Source organism: Mirounga leonina, unplaced genomic scaffold (genome assembly GCF_011800145.1).
Source record: "Mirounga leonina isolate KUSES-001 unplaced genomic scaffold, KU_Mleo_1.0 Mir_204, whole genome shotgun sequence".
In the NCBI taxonomy this organism is placed as follows: Eukaryota; Metazoa; Chordata; class Mammalia; order Carnivora; family Phocidae; genus Mirounga; species Mirounga leonina.
The window spans coordinates 19541454-19568310 of NW_023270513.1; the positions used below are offsets into that span (position 1 = coordinate 19541454).

At 36.3% G+C, this 26857-nt stretch overlaps 1 protein-coding gene across 1 annotated transcript in view; it reads left to right on the forward strand.

Moving 5' to 3' along the window:
- The window catches only part of FAM133A (family with sequence similarity 133 member A), a 48527-nt gene extending 23340 nt beyond the window's left edge, over window positions 1-25187 (forward strand). Inside the window, exon 3 of the mRNA XM_035028671.1 lies at window positions 22281-25187. Within this exon, the coding sequence (XP_034884562.1) occupies window positions 22381-23115 (735 nt within the window). The 5' untranslated portion in view covers window positions 22281-22380 and the 3' untranslated portion in view covers window positions 23116-25187. The remainder of the gene's footprint in view (window positions 1-22280) is intronic.
- The last annotated feature ends 1670 nt before the right edge of the window (window positions 25188-26857 follow it).

A 26857-nucleotide genomic window follows, 5' to 3' on the forward strand; every position in this document is an offset into this window, starting at 1 on the left:
TACATCCCGGGGATAAATCCCACTTGGTCGTGGTGAATGATCCTTTTAATGTATTGTTGGATCCTATTAGCTAGAATTTTGTTAAGGATTTTCAAATCCATATTCATCAGGGATATCAGTCTGAAATTCTCCTTTTTGATGGGGTCTTTTCCTGGTTTGTGGATTAAGGTAATGCTGGCCTCATAGAATGAGTCTGGAAGCTTTCCTTCTATTTCTATTTTTTTAAGCAGCTTCAGAAGAATAGGTATAATTTCTTCTTTGAATGTTTGGTAGAATTCCCCAGGGAATCCATCAGGCCTTGGACTCTTTTTTTTGGGGGGGGGGGGATGTTTTTGATCACTGTTTCAATCTCGTTACTGGTTATTGCCTATTCAGGTTGTCAATTTCTTCCTGTTTCAGTCTTGGCAGCTTATAGGTTTTCCAGGAAGGCCTCCATTTCATCCAGATTGTTCAGTTTATTGGCATATAGTTGTTGATAATAATTTCTAATAATTGTTTCTATTTCCTTGGTGTTAGTCATGATCTCTCCCCTTTCATTCATAATTTTATTAATTTGTGTCCTTACTCTTTTGGGTAAGTCTGGCGAATGGTTTATTGATCTTATTAATTCTTTCAAAGAACCAGGTTCTAGTTTCATTGATCTGATCTACTGTGTTTCTGGTTTCTAATTCACTGATCTCTACTCTAATCTTAATTATTTCTCTTCTAATGCATGGCTTAGGCATCATTTTTTTGATTTTTCTCTAGTTCTTTAAGCTGTAGAGTTAGTTGGTGAATTCGGGATTTTTCTATTTTTTTGAGTGAGGCTTGGATGGCTGGGTATTTCCCCCTTTGGACCACCTTTGCAGTATCCCATAGGTTTTGGACCAATGTGTTTTCATTCTCATTGGTTTCCATGAATTGTTTAAGTTCTTCTTTGATTTCCTGGTTGACCCAAACATTCTTGAGCAGAGTGGTCTTTAGCTTCCAAGTAATTTCTGCCAAATTTTTTCTTGTGATGGAGTTCCAGTTTTAAAGCATTGTGGTCTGAGAATATGCAGGGAGTAATCTCAATCTTTTGGTATCAGTTGAGACCTGATTTGTGACCCAGTATGTGGTCTATTCTGGAGAAAGTTCCACGTGTGCCTGAGAAGAATGAGTATTCTGTTGTTTTAGGGTGGAATGTTCTGTGTATATCCATGAGGTCCATCTGGTCCAGTGTGTCATTCAAAGCTCTTGTTTCTTTGTTGATTTTCTGCTTAGATGATCTGTCCATTGCTGAGAGTGGAGTGTTGAGGTCTCCTACAGTTAACATATTGTTATCAATATGACTCTTTATTTTGGTTAACAGTTGGCTTGTGTAGATGGCTGCTTCCATGTTGGGGGCATAAATGTTTACAATTGTAAGATCTTCTTGTTGGATAGACCCTTTAAGAATGATATAGTGTCGGGGCGCCTGGGTGGCTCAGTCGTTAAGCGTCTGCCTTCGGCTCAGGTCATGATCCCAGGGTCCTGGGATCGAGTCCCGCATCGGGCTCCCTGCTCTGCGGGGAGCCTGCTTCTCCCTCTCCCACTCCCCCTGCTTGTGTTCCCTCTCTCGCTGTGTCTCTGTCAAATAAATAAATAAAATATTTAAAAAAAAAAAAAAAGAATGATATAGTGTCCTTCTTTTTCTCTAACTACAGTCTTAATTTAAAATCTAACTTGTCTGATATAAGAATTGCTACCCCAGCATTCTTTTGAGGTCCTCTGGCATGGAAGATGGATCTCCATCCCTTCACTTTCAGTCTGGATGTATCTTTAGGTTCAAAATGAGTCTCTTGTAGACAGCGTATGGACGGGTCCTGTCTTTTTATCCAATCTGCAACCCTGTGCCGTTTTATGGGAGCATTTATGCTGTTCACATTGAGAGTGATTATTGAAAGATATGAATTTATTGTCATCATATTGCCTGTGAAGACTTTGTTTTTATAGTTTGTCCCTGTAAATTTCTGTTGTATACCTTGGGGTCTTTCTCCTTTTATAGAGCTCCCCTTAATATTTCTTGCAGGGCCAGCTTAGTGGTCACATATTCTTTTAGTTTCTGCCAGTCTTGGAAGCTCTGCATCTCTCCATCCATTCTAAATGACAGTCTTGCTGGATAAAGTATTCTTGGCTGCATGTTCTTCACATTTAGTACACTGAATATGTCTTGCCAGCCCTTTCTGGCTTGCCAGGTCTCTGTGGATAGGTCTGATGTTATTCTGATATTACTCCCTCTGTATGTAAGGAATCTCTTCCCCCTAACTGCCCTTAAGATGGTTTCCTTTGTTTTAAGATTTGCACGTTTTACTATTTCATGCCGGGGTGTTGGCCTGTTTTCCTTGATCTTGGGAGGGGTCCTGTCTGCCTCTAGGATGTGAATGCTTGTTTCATTCCCCAGATTAGGGAAGTTCTCAGCTATGAGTTGCTCAAATATATCTTCTAGTCCTCTCTCTCTCTCCACCCCCTCTGGGATTCCAATAATTTTGACATTGGAATGTTTCATGGGGTCACTTATTTCTCTGATTCTATTTTCATGGATTCTGAGTTGTTTTTCTCTGGCCTCCTATATTTGCTATCTTTAAATAACCCTGTGTTACTTAAAGCATTGTTTACTGTTGGGCACAATTTAATTGATTTTTGTTAGGTTTCTCTTAATTGGTTAAATCACTAACATCATAACCAGTTCCAGGCCTCTGATTGGTCAGAACTGTGTGTGCAAATCACAGCAAACATTGAGGAAGTAGGAGATCACAGCTTTATGAGTATAACTGATTTGGGGTGGAGCTAAGTTAACTGACTTGGGGCGAGGCTAAGGAAAGACAAAATGTCCACCCACTTCACTGTGCCATATGCTCCAAGGTGAAGAACAGAAAATAAAATCCTTTGAGGAGGCCTTTCCTGTTCAGGACCAGATGCAAATAAGTAAGTGGTTTTGCTAATGAGTAGCCTAGGGGATATTTTCTCTCTACTAGATCTCTCCCTTAGTCACCCCAAAGAAAACAACCTATGCAAAAGCAGTGTGCTTCCTGTGGAAGTGCAACTTTAAGCCCCTATCTTTCTCTAAGATCCAGATGATTCCTGCTTCTAAACTCCTGTTACATAGAAATTTTTGAGCTTTCTCTGGAAATGAGGAACTATTTAATTGAGGATGTGCAGTGGGAAGAGGATTTAGGAGATGGAGGGAGGGGAAAGTAAGTTTAGGTAATCAGTGAAGAGTGATACATGCTAGGATTATAACAAGGAAGCAGCACAACTAGGGTTGGAATCCATTAGGCTCCAAAGTCAATATACATTTTTATTAGAATTTTCTAGTATTAGTATGCATTAGAATCACCTGAGGGCTATGTTAAAAATGTAAGTTCATGACCCCTGGATTTCTGAAGTCCAGAAATCTATATTTTTAACAAGTATCTTAGGTGGCTATGATACAAACAATCAGTGCACATACTCTGAGAAACATTTTGTCATAGCAATGGTTCTTGAAGTTTTTTGTTTCAGGATTGCTTTACTTCATTACATATTACTGAGGACCCCAAAGAGCATTTGTTTAAGTGGTAAATAGTATCTGATAAATAATAGCTATTGATCCTTAAGGTATTAAAAGTAAAAACTGAGAATACCCAACGTTTACATCAACATAGATGGGACTGGAGGAGATTATGCTAAGTGAAATAAGTCAAGCAGAGAAAGTCAATTATCATATGGTTTCACTTATTTGTGGAACATGAGGAATAGCATGGAGGACATTAGGAGAAGGAAGGGAAAAATGAGGGGGGGGATTGGAGGGAGAGATGAACCATGAGAGACAATGGACTCTCAGAGACAAACAGGGTTTTAGAGGGGAGGGAGTAGGGGGGATTGGTTAGCCCGGTGATGGGTATTAAGGAGGGCATGTACTGCATGGAGCACTGGGTGTTATACAAAAACAATGGATCGTGGATCACCACATCAAAAACTAATGATGTATTGTATGGTGACTATCATAACATAATAAAATTAAAAAAAAAAAGAAATGTTTAAAATGTTTATTAACTCATTTGAAAATACCAATTAATAAGGCCATTGCATTTTAACCTGATAACATTTTATGAGAAGTAATTATATCTTCCAAATTAAAAGTAGTTAGTGAACAGGATGTATTATTTTACAGTTCTAAATCTCTTTAATGCTGGCTTAATAATTCTCATATATATTTCTACATTTAATCTGTTGTGATATGATGTTTTGGTTGAAGTATATGAAGAAAATAAGGCCTCATATAAATAACATAGTTGGAAAAATGAGAACCTTGCAGACCCCCTGGGAGTATCTTGGAGAACCCCATGGGTCCTGGTATCCCATTTTGAGTTATAGTCTTAGAGTCGTATCTGTTTGTTGCTATCAGAAAGGTTTATATTAGTCAGTTCATTTTGGTCATAAATATTTAGAGATATCAAGGAAGGTAAAAAATTAATTTATTCCATAGATTGTTTTAGATTATTAAATTATTTCATAAAATTTACTCTAATACTTCTTTTATTAATTTACTCTGTAAATTTGACAGCACTATAGAAATATAAAATTAGGAGTCCAGATGTTGGAACAGAATTTGTTTCAGGAAATTGGGTTTCAGAACAATGATTCCATTGAGGGTAGAGGAATTTCAGCAATGGGGAAGAATACATTCGATGACCGATTGTAGGTAGGAAAAGTGTGATAACAGGGATCAATTTGTAGTTACTTACAGTAGTTATTTACAATTGATTAAATAATTATAATGGTGAGAAAGTGCTAATCATAACCTTTTAAGGAGGATTATTACTTTGCCTGAATAAAAGAACCTTTTGTTCTGGTCAGCATACCTTTTTATTACATTTTTTTGTTACTTTAAGTTTTAGTTTGGTAACCTAAACCTTACCACCAGTTTAGTGCAAAAACTTTAACAAATATTATTTTATATTTATTTTTGGTCAATGTGAAAGAACCTGAAAAGGAAACTGGAAAGGAGAAGCTAAAAATGTGAGAGGAAAACCAAGTAGTACAGTATGGAAAAGGAGGGTAATCTTACAGTGGAGAAATAAGACAAACACTACCTCAGGTGATCAACACATCTATCCTTGGTAGGATGTGATAAGAATGGTTCCTTACCTGTGTTCTTTCTTCCAAGAATTTTTTTTTAAAGATTTTATTTATTTATTTGAGAGAGAGAGAATGAGAGAGAGCACATGAGAGGGGGGAGGTCCAAAGGGAGAAGCAGACTCCCTGCCGAGCAGGGAGCCCGATGCGGGACTCAATCCAGGGACTCCAGGATCATGACCTGAGCCGAAGGCAGTCGCTTAACCAGCTGAGCCACCCAGGCGCCCATCTTTCTTCCAAGAATTTAAACCTAATTCCAACCATGAGAAAAACATCAGAGAAGCCCAAATTGAAGAGGATTCTAATAAATGTCTGATCGGTACTCCTCAAAAACAGTCAAGGTCATCAAAACCAAGGAAATTCTGAGAAACTTCCATAATCATGAGGAGCCTGGGAGACCTGGTGACTAAATGTAATGTGGTACCCTGGATGGATTCCTGGGATAAAAAAATGGCATTAGCTAAAAACTAAGGGAATTAGAATAAATAATGGACTTTAGTTGATATGACTATGTCAGTATTGGCTCATCAGTTGTGGCAAGTGTTTCATATTAAATAACAGAAACTGGGTACAGAGGATACAAGAATTGCAACTTTTCTGTAAATCTAAAAATATTCTAAAATTTAAAAATGTTTTAATAAAGCATTTCACTCAAAATGGATTAAAGACCTAAATGTAAGACCTGAAAATATAAAACTCCTAAAGAAAAACATGAGCAGTAATCTCTTGGACATTGGCCTTAGGAATATTTCTCTGAATGTCTCCTCAGGCAAGGGAAACAAAAGCAAAAATAAACTATTGGGACTATATCAAAATAAAAAGGATTTTTCGAAGTGAAGAAAACCATCATCAAAATGAAAAGTCAACCTACAAAATGGGAGGATATATTTGCAAATGATATATCCAATGAGCGGTTTATCTGCAAAATATCTAAAGACTTTATACAACTCAACTCACACACACAAAAACAAAAACAAATAATCTGATTTAAAAATGGGCAGAGGACCTGAATAGACATATTTTCCAAAGAAGACATACAGATGGCCAAATGACACATGAAAAGATGCACAACATCACTAATCATCAGGGAAATGCAAATCAAAGCCACAATAAGATATCACTTCCTGCAAGTCAGAATGGCTACTATTAAAAAAATAATAATAAATAGCAAGTGTTGGCAAGGATGTGGAGAAAAAGGAACCCTTGTGCACTGTGCACTGTTGGTGAGAATGTAAATTACTGCAGCCACTATGGAAAACAGTATGGAGGTTCCACAAAATATTAAAAATAAAAAAGCCATGTGATCCTGTAAGTCCACTGTTGGGTATTTCACCCAGAGAAGAAAACAAAAACACTAATTTGAAAAGATATATGCACCCCTGTTTATTGTAGCATTATTTACAAAAGACAACATATGTAAGCAACATAAGTGTCCACTGATAGACTAATGGATAAAAAAGCTGTGTGTGTGTGTATGTATAATGAAATATTAGCCATAAAAAAGAATGAAATTGTGTCATTTGTGACAACATAGATGGACTTAGAGGATATTATGTTAAGTGAAATAAGTCAGACAGAGAAAGACAAATACTGTATGATTTCACTTACATGTGGAATCTAAAAAACAAATCAAATGAGCAAAAAAAACAAACAGACTCATAAATACAGAGAACAAACTGATGGTTGCCAGAATAGAGAGTGTAGGGGGATGGGCAAAAGGGGGATTAAGAGGTACAAACTTCCAACTGTAAAATAAATTAGTCATGGAGATGAAAAGTACAGCATAGGGAAATAGTCAATAATATTGTAATAAATTTGTATAATGACAAATAGTATCTGCACTTATCATGGTGAGCACTGTATAATGTATAGAATTGTCAAATCACTGTTATGTACCTGAAACTAATATAATATTGTATGTCAACTATACTTCAATAAAAAATTCCTTTCCTATCCAGAATTCATAATATATATAATTACATTATGGTATGTTAAATTACATTGAAATTTTTTAATAAAAATAGTAAAAAGCATTTTACTTCATTAGAATAAAAGCTAAACAATAATGATGATTTGTTTTTCTGAATACAAAATACAAAATGTTACTATATTACAATAAATAAGAGGATGAAATACTCGTTTCTTTAAACAACTAAAATTTATACTTAGAAATTCTACTGGGGTGCCTGGGTGGCTCAGTTGGTTAAGCAACTGCCTTCGGCTCAGGTCATGATCCTGGAGTCCCGGGATCAAGTCCCGCATCGGGCTCCCTGCTCCGCAGGGAGCCTGCTTCTCCCTCTGACCCTCCCCCCTCTCATGTGCTCTCTGTCTCAGATAAATAAATAAAATGTTTAAAAAAAAAAAAAAAGAAAAGAAATTCTACTGTTGGTGAGGTTGCAGAGAAAGGGGAACCCTCCTACACTGTTGGTAGGAATGCAAGCTGGTGCAGCCACTCTGGAAAACAGTATGGAGGTTCCTCAAAAAGTTGAAAATAGAGCTACCCTACAACCCAGCAATTGCACTACTGGGTATTTACCCCAAAGATACAAATGTAGTGATCCAAAGGGGCACATGCACCCCAATGTTTATAGCAGCAATGTCCACAATAGTAGTCAAACTATGGAACGAGCCTAGATGTCCCTCAACAGATGAACAGATAAAGAAGATGTGGTATATATACAATGGAATATTATGCAGCCATCAAAAAAATGAAATCTTGCCATTTGCAACAACATGGAAGGAACTAGAGGGTATTGTGCCAAGCGAAATAAGTTAATCAGAGAAAGACAAGTATCATATGATCTCACTGATATGAGGAATTTGAGAAGCAAGACAGATGATCATAGGGGAAGGGAGGGAAAAATGAAACAAGATGAAACCAGAGAGGGAGACAAACCATAAGAGACTCTTAATCTCAGGAAACAAACTGAGATTTGCTGGAGTGGAGGGGGGTGGGAGGGATGGGGTGGCTGAGTGATGGACATTGGGGAGAGTATGTACTATGGTGAGCACTGTGAATTGTGTAAGAGTGATGAATCACAAACCTGTACCCCTGAAACAAATAATACATTATATGTTAATAAAAAAATTTAAAAAAAAAGAAATTATACCCTCTCAAAAACATTCCCTTCTATTTTATCTCTTGGATCTGCAATATTTTGATGCTGCTGTAAGCTTTTTGGTATCATTCTTAACATGGTAGAGACTGATCTTTTATTATTTGGCAGTTCTATAAAGGAAAGAAAGAGGAAGCATTATTTCAAATTCTGCACCTTTTCTTTAGAATAGCAACTGTTGTTCCATGACACGACTATGCTAGAGGGAATTCACACGAGGAGAATGGTTTCAACACAGTATATAGTTTTCTATCAGGTTGTTCCCAGTTAAACTAAGGGCAGTAATTCCTCTCTCAAAGTAGTCATGTTAACAATTAAAATAGAATGCACTCGTGCTTGAGTTTTATTGAGAAGAACGGATATCATGTCACGTACACTTGATAGAGTTAGATATTTTCAAGAAATTGTGAAGCAACATTAAATTTCTTCATTAACTCTATCTGACTCCTATTTGGCCTATGGATTAGATTGTTCTGTGGCTGTTCTCTATCTCATTCTGTGTGGAATGGCAAAACATACTGTGATAATTTAAGGTATTGTTAGCATATATGTGTAGACAATTATTTTATAATTTAGTAAATTCATTACTATCTTAAATCCTTTCAGTAACTTTATAAGAGGCATTTATTTCAGTAGCATGTTATTTCAATTTAGTTTAACTAGTGTGAACAAAGAACAGTAAGCTTCTTTTTTTTAAAGATTTTATTTATTTATTAGAGAGTGAGAGAGGAGAGGCAGTGAGAGAGTACAAGTGGGGAGGAGAGGGAGAAGCGGGCTCCCTGCAGAGCAAGGAGCCTGATGCGGGGCTCAATCCTAGGACCCCAGGATCATGACCTGAACCGGAGGCAGACGCTTAACTGACTGAGCCACCCAGGTGCCCCACAGTAAGCTTATTTTTATAGGAACCTCATCCAAATGTCCAGACCTTTGCAAAAGAGTTGGGTGCTTCAGATTAAGTCTCAGAGTGATTACCAACTAATTTGAAAAGGTTTTTCAACTAAAATGCATGTGTCTGTGAGAATTTGTCCACAGACATATCACTGAAAGTTCAATGAAATTATTTTTAAAATAGAGTAAGTCTCTAAAGCAACTAGCTTTGGCGATATTTACAATAAAAATTTCATTGTGAAACATTAAAATATGCCTTTAATTAACTAAAATTCATAGACTTTTACCAGAACATGTTCATTGAAAAATAGTACAGATACAATCACTTTCAAGAAGGAGAAAATTATATGATGACTGATTTTCAAGAGTGTAATAATGTCAATATTTTGCATTGTATTTGGCTTTTTCTTTTCACCTCAAGACCTTAACATCTGTTATTCCTTCTGCTTGGAACATTCAGTCAACTTTGGCTTTTTTACTACTCGCATCCTGTTCAACTCCTTCATCTGGCTAGCTCTGATTTACCCATCAGGTCTCAGATTATGTTAGGGTCTGAGAACCGACCTTCCATTCTGAATTAGGTCCCTCATTATAGCTTTCACTAGCATCCTGTACTTTTCCTTCATCATTCTAATCATGGTTATAACTACATACTCATTTTGTTAATATTTGTGTAATGGCTACTACTTTACTAGACCGTAGTCTCCACGGCATATAACATAAGTGTGTGGTACATAATAGAAGATCAAAAGGGAATTGTTTATGTTGCAAAATAATTTCTTGATGGTTATTTTTTATTTCATTATTTTTATTTTTTATTTTTTTATTTCAAGTTTTTATTTAAATTCTAGATAGTTAACATATATAGTGAAATTGGATTCAGGTGTAGAATTTAGTGATTCATCCCTTACATTTAACATCCACTGTTCATCACAAGTACCCCTTAATACCCATCACCCATTTAACCTATCCCCCACCCACCTTCCTCCACCAAACCTCAGTTTGTTCTGTATAGTTGAGTCTCTTATGGTTTGCTTCCCTCTTTTTTTTCCCTTCCCTATGTTTATCTGTTTGTTTCATAAATTCCACATATGAGTGAAATCATATGGTATTTAATGTGGAATACCATATTGCACAAATTGCAAAAAAAATTGCAAATGGCAAAATTTCATTTTTTGATGGCTAATATTCCATTGTATGTGTGTATACACACACACACACACACACACCTCACAACTCCTTTATCCATTTCTCAGTTGATGGACTTTTGGGCTCTTTCCATTATTTGGCTATTGTTGATAATGGCTGCTATAAACATCTAGATGCATGTGCTCCTTCTAATCAGCATGTTTGTATCCTTTGGGTAAATACCTAGTAGTGCAATTGCTGGATTGTAGGGTAGTTCTATTTTTAACTTTTTGAGGAACCTTCATACTGTTTTCCAGAGTGACTGCACTAGTTTACATTCCCACCAACAGGTAGGAGGATTCCCTTTTCTCTGCATCCTTGCCAACATCTGTGGTTTCCTGAGTTGTTAATTTTAGCCATTCTGGTAGGTGTGAAGTGATAACTCATTGTAGTTTTGATTTGTACTTCCCTGATGATCAGTGATGTTGAGCATCTTTTCTTGTGTCTGTTAGCCATCTGGATGTCTTCTTTGGAAAAATGTCTACTCATGTCTTCTGCCCATTTCCTAACTGGATTATTAGTTTTTTGAGTATTGGGTTTGATAAGTTCTTTATAGATTTTGGATACTAACCCTTTATCAGTTATGTCATTTGCAAATCTCTTCTCACGTTCTGAAGGTTGCCTTTTAGTTTTGTTGTTTGTTATCTTTGCTGTGCAGAAGCTTTTTATCTTGATGAAGTCTAAGTAGTTCATTTTTGCTTTTGTTTCCCTTGTCTCTGGAGATGTAACTAGTAAGAAGTTGCTATGGCTGATGTCAAAAATGTTGCTGCCTGCATTCTCCTCTAGGATTTTGATGATTTCCTGCCTCATATTTAGGTCTTAAATCCATTTTGAATTTATTTTTGTGTATGGTGTAAGAAAGTGGTTCAGTTTCATTCTTTTTCATGTTGCTGTCTAGTTTTCCCAACACCTTTGTTGAAGAGACTTTTTCCCATTGGATATTCTTTCCTGCTTTGTCGAAGATTAGTTTACCATATAGTTGTGGATCCATTTCTGGGTTCTCTATTCTGTTCCATTGATCTATGTGTCTGTTTTTATGCCAGTACCATACTATCATGATGACTGTAGCTTTGTAATATAGCTTGAAATCCGGATTCATGATGCCTCCAGCTTTGCTTTTCTTTTTTAAAATTGATTTGGCTATTTGGAGCCTGTTGTGGTTCCATACAAATTTTTAGGATTGTTTGTTTTAGCTCTATGAAAAATGCTGGTGGTATTTTGATAGGGATTGCCTTAAATGTGTAGATTGCTTTGGGTAGTATAGTCATTTTAATAATGTGTGTTCTTCTAATCCATGAGCATGGAATATTTTTCCATTTCTTTGTGTCTTTTTCAATTTCTTTCATAAGTGTTCTATAGTTTTCAGAGTACAGATCTTTTACCTCCTTGGTTAGGTTTATGCTTAGTGATCTTATGGGTTTTGGTGCAATTGGAAATTGGATCGATTTCTTGAGTTCTATTTCTGCTGCTTCATTATTGGTGTATAGAAATGCAACAGATTTCTGTACATTAATTTTGTATCCTGTGACTTTGCTGAATTGGTATATGAGTTCTAGCAATTTTTTGGAGGAATCTTTCAGATTTTCTACATAGAGTATCATGTCATCTATAAATAGTGAATGTTCGACTTCTCCCTTACTGATTTGGATGCATTTTATTTCTTTTTGTTGTCTGATTGCTGAGACTATGACTTCCAGTACTGTGTTAAATAACAGTGGTGAGAATGGACATCCCTGTGTTGTTCCTGACCATAGAGGAAAAGCTCTGTTTTACCTCATTGAGGATTATATTTGTTGTAGGTCTTTCTTTATGGCCTTTATGATGTTGAGGTATGTTCCCTCTGTCCCTACTTTGTTGAGGGCTTTTATCAAAATGGATGCTCTGTTTTGTCAGATGTTTTCTCTGCAACTATTGAGAGTATCACATGGTTCTTATCCTTTCTTATATTAATGTGGTGTATCATGTCGATTGATTTGTGAATATTGAATCAACCCTGCAGCCCAGGAGTAAATACCACTTGATCATGGTGAATAATTTTTTTAATGTAGGGTTGAATTCGATTTGCTAGTATCTCGTTGAAGCTTTTTGCACCCATGTTCATCAGGGATATTGGCCTGTAATTCTCCTTTTTAGTGGGGTCTTTGTCTGGTTTTGGGATCAAGGTAATGCTGGCCTCATAGAATGAGTTTGGAAGTTTTCCTTCCATATCTATTTTTTGGAACAGTTTCAGAAGAATAGGTGTTAATTCTTCTTTAAATGTTTGGTAGAATTCCCCTGGAAAGCCATTTGGCCCTGGACTTTTATTTATTGGGAGATTTTTGATTACCGATTCACATTTTTGTGGGTTATGGTTCTTTTAAAATTTTGTAATTCTTCGTCTTTCAGTTTTGGTAGTTTATATGTTTCTAAGAATTTATCCATTTCTTCCACATTGCCCAATTTGTTGACATATAATTTTTTATAATATTATCTTACAACTGTTTGTTTTTCTGTGGTTTTGGTTGTGATCTCTCTTCTTTTGTTCATGATTTTATTTATTTGTGTCCTTTCTCTTTTCTTTTTGATAAGTCTGGCTAGTGATTTATCAATTTTTTTAATTCTTTCAAAGAACCAGCTCTAGTTTCATTGATCTGTTCTACCAGGGTTGTTCTGTTTCTATATTATTTATTTCTACTCTAATCTTTATTATTTCCCTTATTCTGCTTGCTTTAGGCTTAATTTGTTCTTTCTTTTCTGGCTCCTTTAGATGTGTAAGATTAAGTTGTACATTTGAGACTTTTCTTGATACTTGAGGTAGGCCTGTATTGCAATATACTTCCCTCTGAGGACCACTGTTGCTGCATCCCAAAGGTTTTTGACTGTTGTCTTTTCATTTTTGTTTGCTTCCCTATATTTTTTTATTTATTCTTTAATTTCCTGGTTAACCCATTCATTCTTTAGTAGGATGTTCTGTAACCTCCATGTATTTGTGGTCTTTCCAATTTTTTTCTTGTTAAATTTAAGTTTCATAGTGTTGTGGTCCAAAAATATGCGTGGTATGTTCTCAATCTTTTTGTACTTGTTTAGGCCTGATTTGTGACCCAGCATGTGATCTATTCTATAGAATGTTCCATGTGATGTGCAGTCCAAAAGAATGTATATTCTGCTTCTTTAGGATAAGATGTTCTGAATATGTCCATTAAGTCCCTCTGGTCCAGTTTGTTATTCAAAGCCATTGTTTCTTTGTTGATTTTCTGCTTAGATGATCTGTCCATTTCTATAAAAGTCCCCTACTATTATTGTATTGTTATCGGTTAGTTTCTTCATGTTTGTCATTAATGATTTATATATTTAGGTGCTCCCAAGTTGTGGGCATAAATATTTACAATTATTGGATCTTCTTGTCAGATAGACACCTTTATTTTGATATAGTGCCCTTCACCATGTCTTGTTACAGTCTTTGTTTTAAAATCAACTTTGATGTAAAGATAGCTACTCCAGCTTTCTGTTGATCTCCATTAGCATGATAAATGGTCTCTATTCCCTCACTTCCTATCAGCAGGTGGCTGTTGGTCTGAACTGAATCGCTTGTAGGTAGAAGATGGATGGGTCTTGTTTTTTCTTTTTGTTTTTGTTTTGTTTTGTTGCTGTTGGTGTTTTATCCATACTAATGCCCTATGTCATTTGTTTGGAACATTTAATCCATTTACATTCAGAGTGATAATTGATAGATATGAGTTTAGTGCCGTTGTATTACCTGTAAAGTCATTGTTTCTGGAGATTTTCTCTCTTCCTTTCAAGTCTTTGTTGCTTTTGGCCTTTCTTTTGTACTCAAAGAGTTCCCTTTAATATTTCTTGCAGGGCTGGTTTAATGTCACAACCTCCTTTAGTTTTTGTTTGTCTGGGAAACTCTCTCTCTTTCTTTTCTGAATCACAGTCTTGCAGGAGAAAATATTCTTGGCTGTATATTTTTCCCAATCAACACATTGAATATATCATGCCACTCTCTTCTGGCCTACACAGTTTCTGTACACACATCTGCTGCTAAATTTATTTTTCTTTTCTTGTAGAGTAGGGATTTCTTTTCCCTTGTGCTTTTGGGATTCTTTTCTGATCTCTATATCTTACAAATTTTATTATGATATATCTTGGTGTTGGCCTACTTTTGTTGATTTTGATGGGAGATCTCCTCCTTCCCCATATTAGGGACATTTTCAGCTATATTTGCTCAAATAAACCTTGTGCCCCTTTTTCCCTTTCTTCTTTTTCTGGGACTCCTATGATACAAATATTACTATGTTTCATGTAGTTGCTGAGTCCCCTAAGTCTACATTCATGATCCAATATTTTTCTTTCCCTCTTCTTTTCATCTTCATTTTTTCCATAATTTTATCTTCTATCTGACTTATTCATTTCTCTGCTTCTTCTATCCTTGTGGTCATTACATCCAGTCTGTTTTGCATCTCAGTTATAGTATTTTTTTGTTTCAGCCTGACTAATTTTTACATCTTTTATCTCTGTGGTAATGTACTCCCTGGTATTTTTTATGCTTTTCTCAAGCCTGGCTAGTATCCTCATGATTGTTGTTTTAAATTCTGGTTCAGACATATTATTTATTTCTGTTTTGATTAGATCTCTGGCCATAACCTCTTGTTTTTTCTTCTGGGATGAATTCCTCCATCTTGGCATTTTATGTAAGTCTGTCTTCCGTGTGTTAGGAAAGCCTGATATTTGTACTGCTCCTGAGAGTAATGCTATATTAAGAAGGGGTCATATACTGTCTAGGGCCTGAAGCTTCAGGAAGTGTTTCTGGTGTATGTGGTGTACACTCTGCTCTTATGTTTTGGCTACTGTCTCCGTCATGTCTGTCCTCTGCAGAGTTTCTCCTTGCCTGCAGTTTGGAGTGTTTGAACCTTATCCACCATGTGGCAAGTTTTAACTAGGTGTGTTTTGGTCTGCTTGTTGAAAGAGGCTAGATCATATTTTCCCTAAAGCTGAACTTTTTGCAGCACTCTATGGTCTTGATGGGTGCGGCGTCTTGTGCTGTTCTTCTGGGGGAGGGGCCTGCTGCTACTCCGACTCTTAGGCACACTTGCCCTAGTGAAAAAGCACCTGCAGAATGCAGGGAGGTGGAGCTTGATGTAAGTGGCTCAAGTCTCCACTATGGGCACTATGCTGCTAACTGAAGTCCTTTGTGCTGATGGGCAGGGGTAAAAATGATAGCAGCCACGTCTCTCATCCCCAGACAGGGGAATTCATGCCTGCCACTGTTCAGGAAGCCCTTGCAGAAGAGTGAAAAAATCACCCCTCATGTGTCCCAAATATCCCTCAGATCCCTGTCTTCTCCTTATTTGTGTCCAAGCCATCTGCTCACAGAGCGCCTCAGTGCTCCTATATTTTATGTGAGGCATGCTAGCTGTGTTTCAAAACTCCAAACTTTAGGGACCTGGCGTCTCACAGACCAGTGGTGATCCTCTGGGGGAGAGTCTTGCTGCACTGTGGCTGTTGTTGATTTGTCCCAAAAGGGCAGTTGCACGAACATATAGGGCCTTGGAGTTTATGATAAAGTGCAGGAAAGAGCTGGTGTCTAGATTAGCTGCCCTCAGCAGCTGCCTCTGCTCCTATGCTAATGAATGGGGCAGCTCAGTGGTGCCCATCAGCTCTCTTGTTCCCAGAGAGGCAGTGCCACCTCCAGGAAGAGAAACTCTCTCTCTCCCAGTGCATCCCAGGGGATCCTCAGACCATGTTCTCCATTCCTAGGCCTCTGCCCTCCTCCACTGGAGCACATCTACATCTGCCAGGCTCCACCCTGGCAATTGCATGGACTTTTAAAACTTCAGACTTTGAGCTCTGCTGCTTGTAAAAACTTGTGATTATCAGCCCCTCTCGTTTTCCCCATCAGTGGTTTTGGGGAAGTGTTTTTCTTGTGCTGTGCCTTGTATCCACCCCCCTTCTCTCTCTCCTTTCTCCCTGATCAGGACTCCCTCCCCTCTAAGGCACCAGCAATTCTTTTCTCCCCCAAATCCCATCTCCATACCACCTACCTTCCACAGTGTGGCCTTTTTCCTCCCTCTAGTTGTGCATTTTGTTCTCTTACCTCAGATCGATTCCCTGGTGTTTCAGAATGATTTGATATTTATCTAGCTGTGTTCCAGGGATGAAGCAAGCATAAAGTCCTCCTACTACTCTGCCATTTTAACTCCTATCCAGATCAAAAGGGAATTATTTTGACAATGAATGAACACTGAATTATTATAATACTCAAATTATCAGCAGGACTGTCAAAATTTGTATCTAATCTCTATACAAAATTAACATACTTCATACAAATAAATAGGGATATAGAGAATCAAGTTTCTCTTCTGGAATAGAAAAAAAGAATTTTAAATTCTAAAGCAAAGATTATTTGAGCAAGAGAACTTTGGTGGTGTTACTTTTTCTTTTTTCTCAGTGTGTTTAATCTTCTGAGAAAAGACCACACACATTCTGCAGTTTTGAAGGCCTCCCACACTTACCTGCAGCATCCTCTCAGGAATTTTAGTTATTGGTCTCAAAACTTACCTTGACCTGCCTTAATTTTAGTAGATGACCTTGGCACCTACCACTGAGTGAAAATGAAGGCCATTATGTGAGAAATACTTCATCTTTTTCCCTTTCATTTCTCCCTCCACAAAAAAAAAAAAAAAAAAAAAAAAAAAAAGCCCTGCACCTATACCATCTCTTTATTCTTTGCATCTGTTCTTGCAAGAAGAAGCATTTCCTTCCTGTGACTTTGAGTCCTCTCTGCTTTCTCTACAGTTTTGCCACATTAGTTATTCCCTCTCTTTTCTATCTCCTTTTTTATTTTCTTAAAACTCTCTCATTATACACCATTCTTCTTTTTTTTTAAGATTTTATTTATTTATTTGACAGAGAGAGACACAGCAAGAGAGGGAACACAAGCAGGGGGAGTGAGAGAGGGAGAAGCAGGCTTACCGCTGAGCAGGGAGCCAGATGAGGGGCTCGATCCCAGGACCCTCACCCACCCAGGTACCCCTATAACTCCATTCGTCTTGTCACCCTGTGAATCTGTTCAAGTTTCTTCAGTGACAAAAACAAATACAAAAAAAAATCATTTTCTTTAATTCTGCATCCTTCATGATAGTTACCATCTTATCTCTTTATTTTTTTTCTCAAATGTATCTTTATACCCTATATCTCTACCTTCTCAACTCCCATTTAGTCTTTAAAGTCTTTAACCTGTGGTCTTCTGGCTTCTGCCCTCACTGTTTAATTGAAATTGTACTAGCAAAGGTTACTAATGATTTCTTCATAGCTAAATTTAATGGATATTTTCAGATTTTATCTTACTTGATCCATCTGCTGTATTTAATATTGTCCATGATATCTTTTCTTCTCTGGATTTTTAAAGGTAAAGATGACACCTGCTCATTGTAGAAAATGTAAACATTATAGAAAAACATACAAAAGGAAATTATGCCTCCCCAATATGCAGAGATAACTGATATTTACATTTGACGAACTGTTCACTCAACAATATGTTGTGGATATTGTATTCCATTGTATATATACACTATAATTCACATAAGCTGTTTTATATTTTTTAAATTTTTAATGATTTTATTTATTTATTTATTTATGTATTTATGTATGTATGTATGTATGTATGTATGTATGTATATATGTATTTATGTATTTAGAGAGTGTGTGTGAGCAGAGAGAGGGGCAGAGGAAGAGGGAGAGAGAACCTCAAGCAAACTACACATTTAACACAGCCTGACGTAGGGCTCAATCCCTTGACCCTGAGATTATGACCTGAGCCAAAATCAAGAGTCAGACACTTAAATGACTGAGCCACCCAGGAACCCCAAACCTGTTTGTTATTGATGGACATTTAGTTTTTTTCCAAAATGTTTGATATTTAAAAATTGCTCAAATTAAATTCATGAACACACATCTTTGAGGATTGTTGTCCTCACCTTGAAACTTTATTCTCCTTCCCTGTGTTTCTGTAACTCTTACTTTTTTTTCTGATAGCAATCTAGCTCTTAACATTCTAGCTAATTTTCTGAAGTCTTATTTATAGGCTTTACTCTCTCTGGCAACCTCTTGCATCTTGTTAAATTGGATCCAATGCTCAAGTCTTTCTTCATCTGAAATCTCCCCAAGGTAATTTAATTTTTCTCTCATGTATTTAGCCTTCACTCAGTGACTGCCAATCCTACATCTCTAATTCAGGTCACATTCCAGCATGCCAACACCCATACATCTGATTTTCTACATGCAGCTCCATTCAGATGTCTCATAGGCACCTCAAACTTTATGAATCCAATATTGAATGTAGACCTTTCCTTAAAGTCTGCCATTTCCTATATTACCCAGTCATTGGCATTGCCTTATATCTATGCTCACAAGCCAGAATCTTGTCCTTTCTCACTCTCACCCTTTGTATACAATTAGTCATTAATTTTAGTGTAATCATCTCAACATTTCTCAGGTATCTTCCTCTCTCTATTCAAAATGCTGCTGATTTTATTTTAGACCCTTTCATTTCTTGTCTGAATGAATACTTAAGTGATCTCATTGCCTTCATTCTTACTTGCATCCAATCCAACTTCCATGCTATAAAAAATTGTTTTGTAAACACTCAAACATGGTCATATCATTCTCCTGTTTAAAATAGTCATTATCTCCCAATTAACTTCACTTTAAATGCGGTAAACTATCACCAAGGGTCGCTGTAACATCTGTGACATTGAGCTTATGATGAGTAGGTATGTTTGGTTGATTTACAGGGTCAGAGTCAGGATGGAGATTGACAGGAAAATCTATGATATATCTGATCATCTTTTGCTTCTCTTTAAAGGACTTTGTTGGCTTCCTAACAACTATATATTTTAGAGGGGTTCTGTGATCAGGCTATTTCCTGTCTATGAGTCCTCACTTCTAGCCACTGCTTTCTTGAAATTTAGGCTGCATCAACACTAAACACATGGTGCTCTTTCATATCCCTGTGTTTTTGTGTTTTGTTTTGTTTTTTTTTTTATTTGAGAGAGAGAGAGAGAGAGAGAGCATGAGAGGGGGAGGGTCAGAGGGAGAAGCAGACTCCCTGCCGAGCAGGGAGCCCGATGTGGGACTCGATCCCGGGACTCCAGGATCATGACCTGAGCTAAAGGCAGTCGCTTAACCAACTGAGCCACCCAGGCGCCCCTGTTTTTGTGGGTTTTTTTTCACATTTTGTTTTCTCTGCCTGGAATGTCCTTCATGTCTTAATTTCCAGGATAAACTTTTATTCTTTAAAATCCTGTACAGACATCACCAATTCTAGGAAGTTTCTCTAAATACCCCTTTCTCCCGGAGCCATACACCCATCTATCCATTCATTTGTTTATTACTGAACCAATATTTATTGAGTACTTAATGTGAGCCACATGGCATGTTAGATACTAGAAACACCATGGTGAATAAGAAAGATTAAACATACCCTTTACTCTTCTTGGCCTTATATTTAGTGGTGGACACATACACACACACACACACACACACATCCAAATAACCAGACAAATAAAATAATCACCAGTTTGCTAAATGTTGTGCATAAAAGATGCAAAGATCTGTGATACAAAATAATTTGTATGAGGGGCAGATGCAAAGGCAGCATGCTTTAATATAAAGTTGATGCATATGAAGTTGCTGGTATTTGTTTCTGTCCCATCTAATTGGCAGTTTTATGTAGTTCAACCTAATAATTTCCTTACGGAGGAATTGACATTTAAACTGAGCCCTGGGCACCTGGGTGGCTCAGTTGGTTAAGCATCCAACTTTTTTTTTTAAAGCATTCTCCCTATTTATTTATTTATTTATTTATTTATTTATATTATGTTCAGTTAGCCAACATATAGTACATCATTAGTTTTTGATGTAGTGTTCAACAATTCATCAGTTGCGTATACCACCCAATACTCATCACATCCTGTGCCCTCCTCAATGCACATCACCCAGTTGCCCCATCCCCTCAACCACCTCCCCTCTAACAACTTTCAGTTTGTTTCCTGGAGTCCAGAGTCTCTCAGGGTTTGTCTCCCTCTCTGATTTTTTCCCATTCAGTTTTCCTTCCCTTCTACTGTGGTCCTCTGTGCTATTCCTTATGTTCCACGTATGAGTGAAACCATATGATAATTATCTTTCTCTGCTTGACTTATTTCACTTAGCATAATACCATCCAGATCCATCCATGTCAATGTAAATGGTAGGTATTCATCCTTTCTGATGGCTGAGTAATATTCCATTGTATATATGAACCACATCTTCTTTATCCATTCATCTGTTGAAGGACATCTCAGCTCCTCCCACAGTTTGGCTATTGTGGACATTGCTGCTATAAACATTGGGGTGCATGTGCCCCTTCTTTTCTCTACATCTGTATCTTTGGGGTAAATACCCAGTAGTGCAATTGTTGGGTCATGCAGGCTGGTGCTGCCACTCTGGAAAGCATCCAACTCTTGATTTCAGCTCAGGTTGTGATCTCAGAGTCATGAGATCAAGCCCCGCATTGGACTCTGCTCTGGGCATGGAGCCTGCTTAAGATTCTCTCTCTCCCTCTGGCCCTCCCCCCTCTCTAAAAATAAATAAAACAAAATGAATACATACATACATACAAATAAATAACCTGAGACCTGAAGAATGTAGTAGCATGGGTCATGATGGCTAAGCTTGGAGCTTATCATGTCCCAGAAACCAAGAGAAGATAAGAAAAGATAGAATTGAGAAAAGGGGTGATGAAAGTGAGAGAGAGGGGTGCCTAGGTGTCTCAGTCAGTTAAGTGTCTGCCTTCGGCTCAGGTCATGATCCCAGGGTCCTGGGATTGAGACCCACCATCAGGCTCTCTGCTCAGCGGGGTGTCTGCTTCTCCCTCTTCCTCTGCCTACTGCTCTAGCTTCTGCTCTGCCTACTTGTGCTCTCTCTCTGTCAAATAAATAATAAAATCTTAAAAAAAGAAAAAAAAAAAGTAAGAGAAGCAGGGCAGATCATATAGGACCTTTATAGGAGTCTGGATTTGATTCTCATTAAAATATAAAGCCACTGTAGTATTTTAAGACCTGCTGGTTGTAGTGTGGGGCTGGAATGGAAGAGAGTAAGGGTAGAAATAAGGATATCAATTAAGAGGTTGATGTAAAGAGGCAATATAGTGTTATGTCAGGTGTTCAGGGTTTGGAGTCAGGTTGCCTTGGTTTAAATCCTAGTTTGGACATTTATTAGCTGTTACTTTATGCAAGTTACTCAAATTCTCTAAGACTCAGTTTATTCATCTGTGAAATAGGGATAATAATAGAATCATCCTCATAGAATTAGTCTAGAGATTGAATGAGATAATCTGTTACAAATCACTAAGCAGTCCCAGGCAGATAACACTTAATTGATACTAGAGATTAATAGTCCAAGTGAGAGGTGATAGTGCCTGTACTAAATTGGTGACAATATATCTGGAAAAAGTGAATGGATATGAGACCTATTGTCAAGGCTTAAACAGCAGAATATAGTAATGGATTAGATGTGAGACTTGAGGGAGAGGATTTTTCAGGTATGCCTTCTAGGTTTCTGTCCGAGTGGAGTGGATTGTGCTGCCCTCTCTTAAGTTGGAGGAGATCTGCCTCATATAGAATTTAGCTATAGAAATTTCTCTTTTTATACTAAATAAGTCCAAATGAAAAAAAGGAAAACAGTATCATATAATATAAAAGGAAATATTTATTTAAAAAATCAGGTAAGTCAGAATTGTACATAAGTTATATAAAATACTTTATTTTAGATCCATACCACAATATCTTGAGTATGCAAAAGTCTTAAATGTGTATATTCTTTATTCCCAAGGTCTAAGATTTTGAAAATTTCTACTGTACTATATGATAGATAGTGAACAATTAAGCTCATGTGTTTATTTTGTCTTATATTAAAGGCATTTTGTAACCATTCCTTTTGCTTCTCTAACAGAATGGAGCCTGCTTGATATACCAGCAGGTGAAGAACCAAAGGAGGGTTTATCTTTATTCTTCTTAGCATTGAGAGTCTGCTCTTGGAACCATCAGGCACCATGGGGAAGCGGGATAATCGAGTGGCCTATATGAATCCTATAGCAATGGCCAGATGGAGGGGCTCAACTCAATCTACAGGCCCAACAATACAAGATTATCTGAATCGACCAAGGCCCACCTGGGAAGAAGTGAAGAAACAATTAGAAAATAAAAAGAAAGGCTCCAAGGCATTAGCTGAATTTGAAGAAAAAATGAATGAGAATTGGAAAAAAGAATTAGAAAAAAGTAGAGAGAAATTATTGAGTGGAAATGAGAGCTCTTCTAAAAAAAAAGAAAAAAAGAAAAAGAAAAAGAAGAAATCTTGTCAGTCTTCATCTTCTTCTTCATCAAGCTCTGATTCTTCAAGCAGTTCAGATTCTGAGGATGAGGAAAAGAAACAAGGAAAAAAGAGAAAGAAAAAGAAGAACCATTCATACAAATCATCAGAAAGCTCTACATATGAATCTGAATCAGAGAGCAAGGAATCTGTGAAAAAGAAAAAGAAGTCGACAGATGAAACAGAGAAAGAAAAGTATATTAGAAGTCTCAGCAAAAAAAGAAAGAAGACTTATCCTGAAGATAAACCCTCATCATCAGAGTACTCATCAGAATCAAATTATGAAGAGGAAGTGCAAGCAAAAAAGAAGAGAAGACATGAAGAGCGAGAAAAAGCAAAGAAGAAGAAGAAGAAACAGCACAAGAAACATAGTAAGAAGAAGAAAAAGAAGTCAGGTTCAAGTCACAAGTCAGGATAACAAGAAAAAAATTAAGATTTTCCTATTTAAAAAACCAAGGATTTAAGGAAATTTCAACTGTGAATGTTAGGGCATATTTACCAAAATGCATGAATTTCCTTGTGTTTGTAGAATATTCCTGGACTGAGTGCCAGTCATATGCCACTGTGCCAGAAAGGGCCATAATCATTGCCTGCAGCATAAATATATAATTTTGTTGTATGTTTTCCCTTCCAGGGTTAATTCTTCTGAGAGCTAAAACCCTGTTGTTCATACTAGTGGTTAAAACATTTGGATTTTGAATTAAAATGTTTTAGATAATAATTTTGACCCCCCAAATGTATCTAATTTAAAAGTATCTAATTTGGATATATCTTTAAAATATAATCAGAAATATCTAGACAACTATAGTTGACGTTTTTGAAGCATGGACTTAATGATGTCTCAGAATCCTTACTTTTGAAAATTATTTAACTTCTTAATAAACTTTAGTTTACATGGGGAAAGGGCTTGTGGGGGAAAAAAGAGTTTGCTATCACTTTGGCTAGCTGAATAGTGTGCCTTTGATCTTTACACATCCTATTTTTGCCAGTGCAACGGCCATTCTTTTCTTATTTAGTGAAATTCTGGGATGTTGTATGCTGCTTCAAGTGAACAAGAAGACAGAAAGTATAAGCCCCCAGTTCTGTGAAATTTACCTCCACTTTAGCAGTACTGAATAATGTTTAGCATTAGAGTGTTACATTATTTGAATTAACTTTGATACCCTTTGGAGGGGAATCATTTTAAATAAACCCTGGTATTTTTTGATTAATAAAGATTCTGAAATATTTTGCATGTTTTATACTATTAATTTTTGATTATCCAGGGATGTTCTATACAAGCAGTAATCCTTTTTATATGATTTATGCTTAGGATACAAGTTTGTAATTTCTTAATCTTACTATATTTCGTTACTAGGTTTAATTGCACACTTGACAAAATATTTAGCATGTAAAAAGAAGGTTTTTAAAAAAATATTTAATGCCTTCATATTGAAGCTTGTTTACTCTAAGCAAGTTAAGTGCCAGACCTCTAGTACGCTATGTGTCTTGTTACATAAAACTACTGCCAAAATCTTAGTAAGTATGCTGTTTAAAAGTTCAGTGTGTTAAGCATTAGTATTGAATTAAAATAGGAATTCAGTTTAGGACATAATGACATCATTGATCTTTCTGTGTCATATTTTACTAAGATTTGGTGACTTGTGTTTGTTTACCATTAATGCTGGAATGAGTTGAGAATTATTTTTATTTTACGTATTGATATATCAGAGTAATATGAATCATCAATTGATGTCTCAAAAAAGAACCACCTGTTACAGAGGATGTGCTAATTGTAATGTCATATTTACAAAGTATTTTGGCATGATGAGAGAATCAATAGCTATTTTTTAATAACTGATTTCATATCAGTTCCCTTGAATCACAGGTAAAGTTATTATAAAGATAGAAAACATCAAGCAAATAAATATTGACTCCCCAAATTTTTGCAGTTGAAATACCAGAATCTCTCAGAAAGGCTCTTGGAACATTATAAATGTGATGTCATGTTAGATCACCTTAAAGCTTCATAACTTTAGTTGTTTGCTAAAAAACAAACAGACAAAAAAAAAAACCCAAAACAAAAAACTATATATGCTGATAAAATATATATTTAAGGGGTATTTTATAACCACATAGAGTTTTCCAAAATTGTTTTTCATTAAAATATGAGAAAAGCTTATATTATTTGTAGAATATGGCAAAAACATTAACAGCTTACCAAATATCTGTGTGCTCCCATTCACTTCCTAGCCCCTTGTAGATAGGCAATGCCATTTGACTACTTCTAGCAGAGGGATTGCAAAAATTGTAAACAGAAATGAGGTGTCATTTCAATACTGGAGCAGAAAAATGTCCTGTATGACCTTCCAGCTCTCTCAATGTACTCCAAATGGTGTACCTACAAGATAGAGGCAGCCTGTATCTCTAAGTTACTGTTTATAAGGGACCTGCCCTGGAGAGCTGATGGACTTGCAGGGAACCTTTTGGGAGTAAGAAATAAACTGTTATATGTTAAGCCACTGAGATTTTGGGTCTTTTTTATTACCACAGCATCACCTAACCTAATTTAATAGCATTCTAGAATGTCTATTTTGTTATTTACATCAAATAATTTATGTATCTTCTATCACATCTTTCTTTAGATTGTTTCAGAGGTGATCGTTTATGCCATAGTAGAAGGAAATGTTATTTTGTTTGCATTGGTTTTTATGTAATGACTGAGGAGGAGGGTGGTCTAGAATAACATTTTATGCTTACCAGCAGTGCTGACTGTCTGGAAAGTAAAACTATTTCATTATTTCTCTGATTATAGCCAAAATAATATTCCAGTAAAGGGTTCAGGAAGGAACTTTTAAAAGCACTCTTGGGAACTTGATAAGGAAGAGGAATGATTTTTTTTAGATATAAGTATAGATGGTATGGTAAAGTGATATGGAAATATGTAGAGGACAATAGATTAAATAGATTTAGGTGAACATGTAATACGTAGCCTCCAGATTGAAAACAAAATAATTTATCCCTTATGTGAAAAGCATTGAAGTTGTTATTAGTGGCTTGCTTATATGATTCATAAAAAGTTAAAAATAGAACTACCCAATGATCCAGCAATCGCTCTACTACATATTTACCCAAAGGATACAAAAATACTAATTCAAAGGAACATATGCACTCAAATGTTTATAGCAGCATTATCTGTAGTAACTAAATTATGGAAATAGCCCAAGTGTCCATCAATTGATGAATGGGTAAAGAAGATGTGGTGTGTGTGTGTGTATACATATTATATATAATTATTCCATTATATTCCATATATATATGTGTGTATATATATATATATATATATATATATATATATATATATATATATAAATTACCCTCCAACTGAGAAAGAGCCCTTACCTTAAGGTCACACTCCCTTCTCAGATGTAGGTCACATCCAGTGACTGGTAAATGAAGGGTTATAGAGAACCAAGGTCCTTGTCTCAAGACAGTACAACTTTCAAGGTTATCTCAGCTCTAGAATACTCAGAGGGACTGTCTGAGGTCTTTCTTGACACTTTACCTCAGTTCTGCACCCAAACTTACTGTCGTCTCTCTCATTCTGAGAACCCCCACCTGCTAAATAATCTGGCATGCATAGTAGCACCTCAGTGTCTTGAAGGACATAGTCTAAAACCCTTAATATTTTAATTGCTTGTCTTTGCTTTCTACCTCAATAAATTATAAATCCCAAGAAAGCAAGATATGTTTCTACTCCTCTTCACTATCTTTGGAATACATAGGACAAATAATACTCATTGAATAAATAAATGCATGGATTAAAGAAAAAAGATATGCTTCAAATTTATACCTGTTGTACTCAAAAGTCCGAGCTCTTTCCACTATGGAGTATTACACTGCCCTCTTAGGGAAACTACACACAAATGGAGGGAAAAGATACAGTTCTGTCAAGATTATTCAACCTCATATTGTCTCAATCCAGAAATATTAAAGAGAAAAAAATAAACCTTTTAGAAAACATAGAATATTTCATTGTTTAAGCAAAGCCCATCTGTGTGAATGTAAAATATATAATTCCCTACATAATTTTCTTAACCTCACAATGCAGTCTTACTCAATTCCATGATTGAATATGAATTAAATTTACCATGAATAATTGAAATAAAATATTAATTATT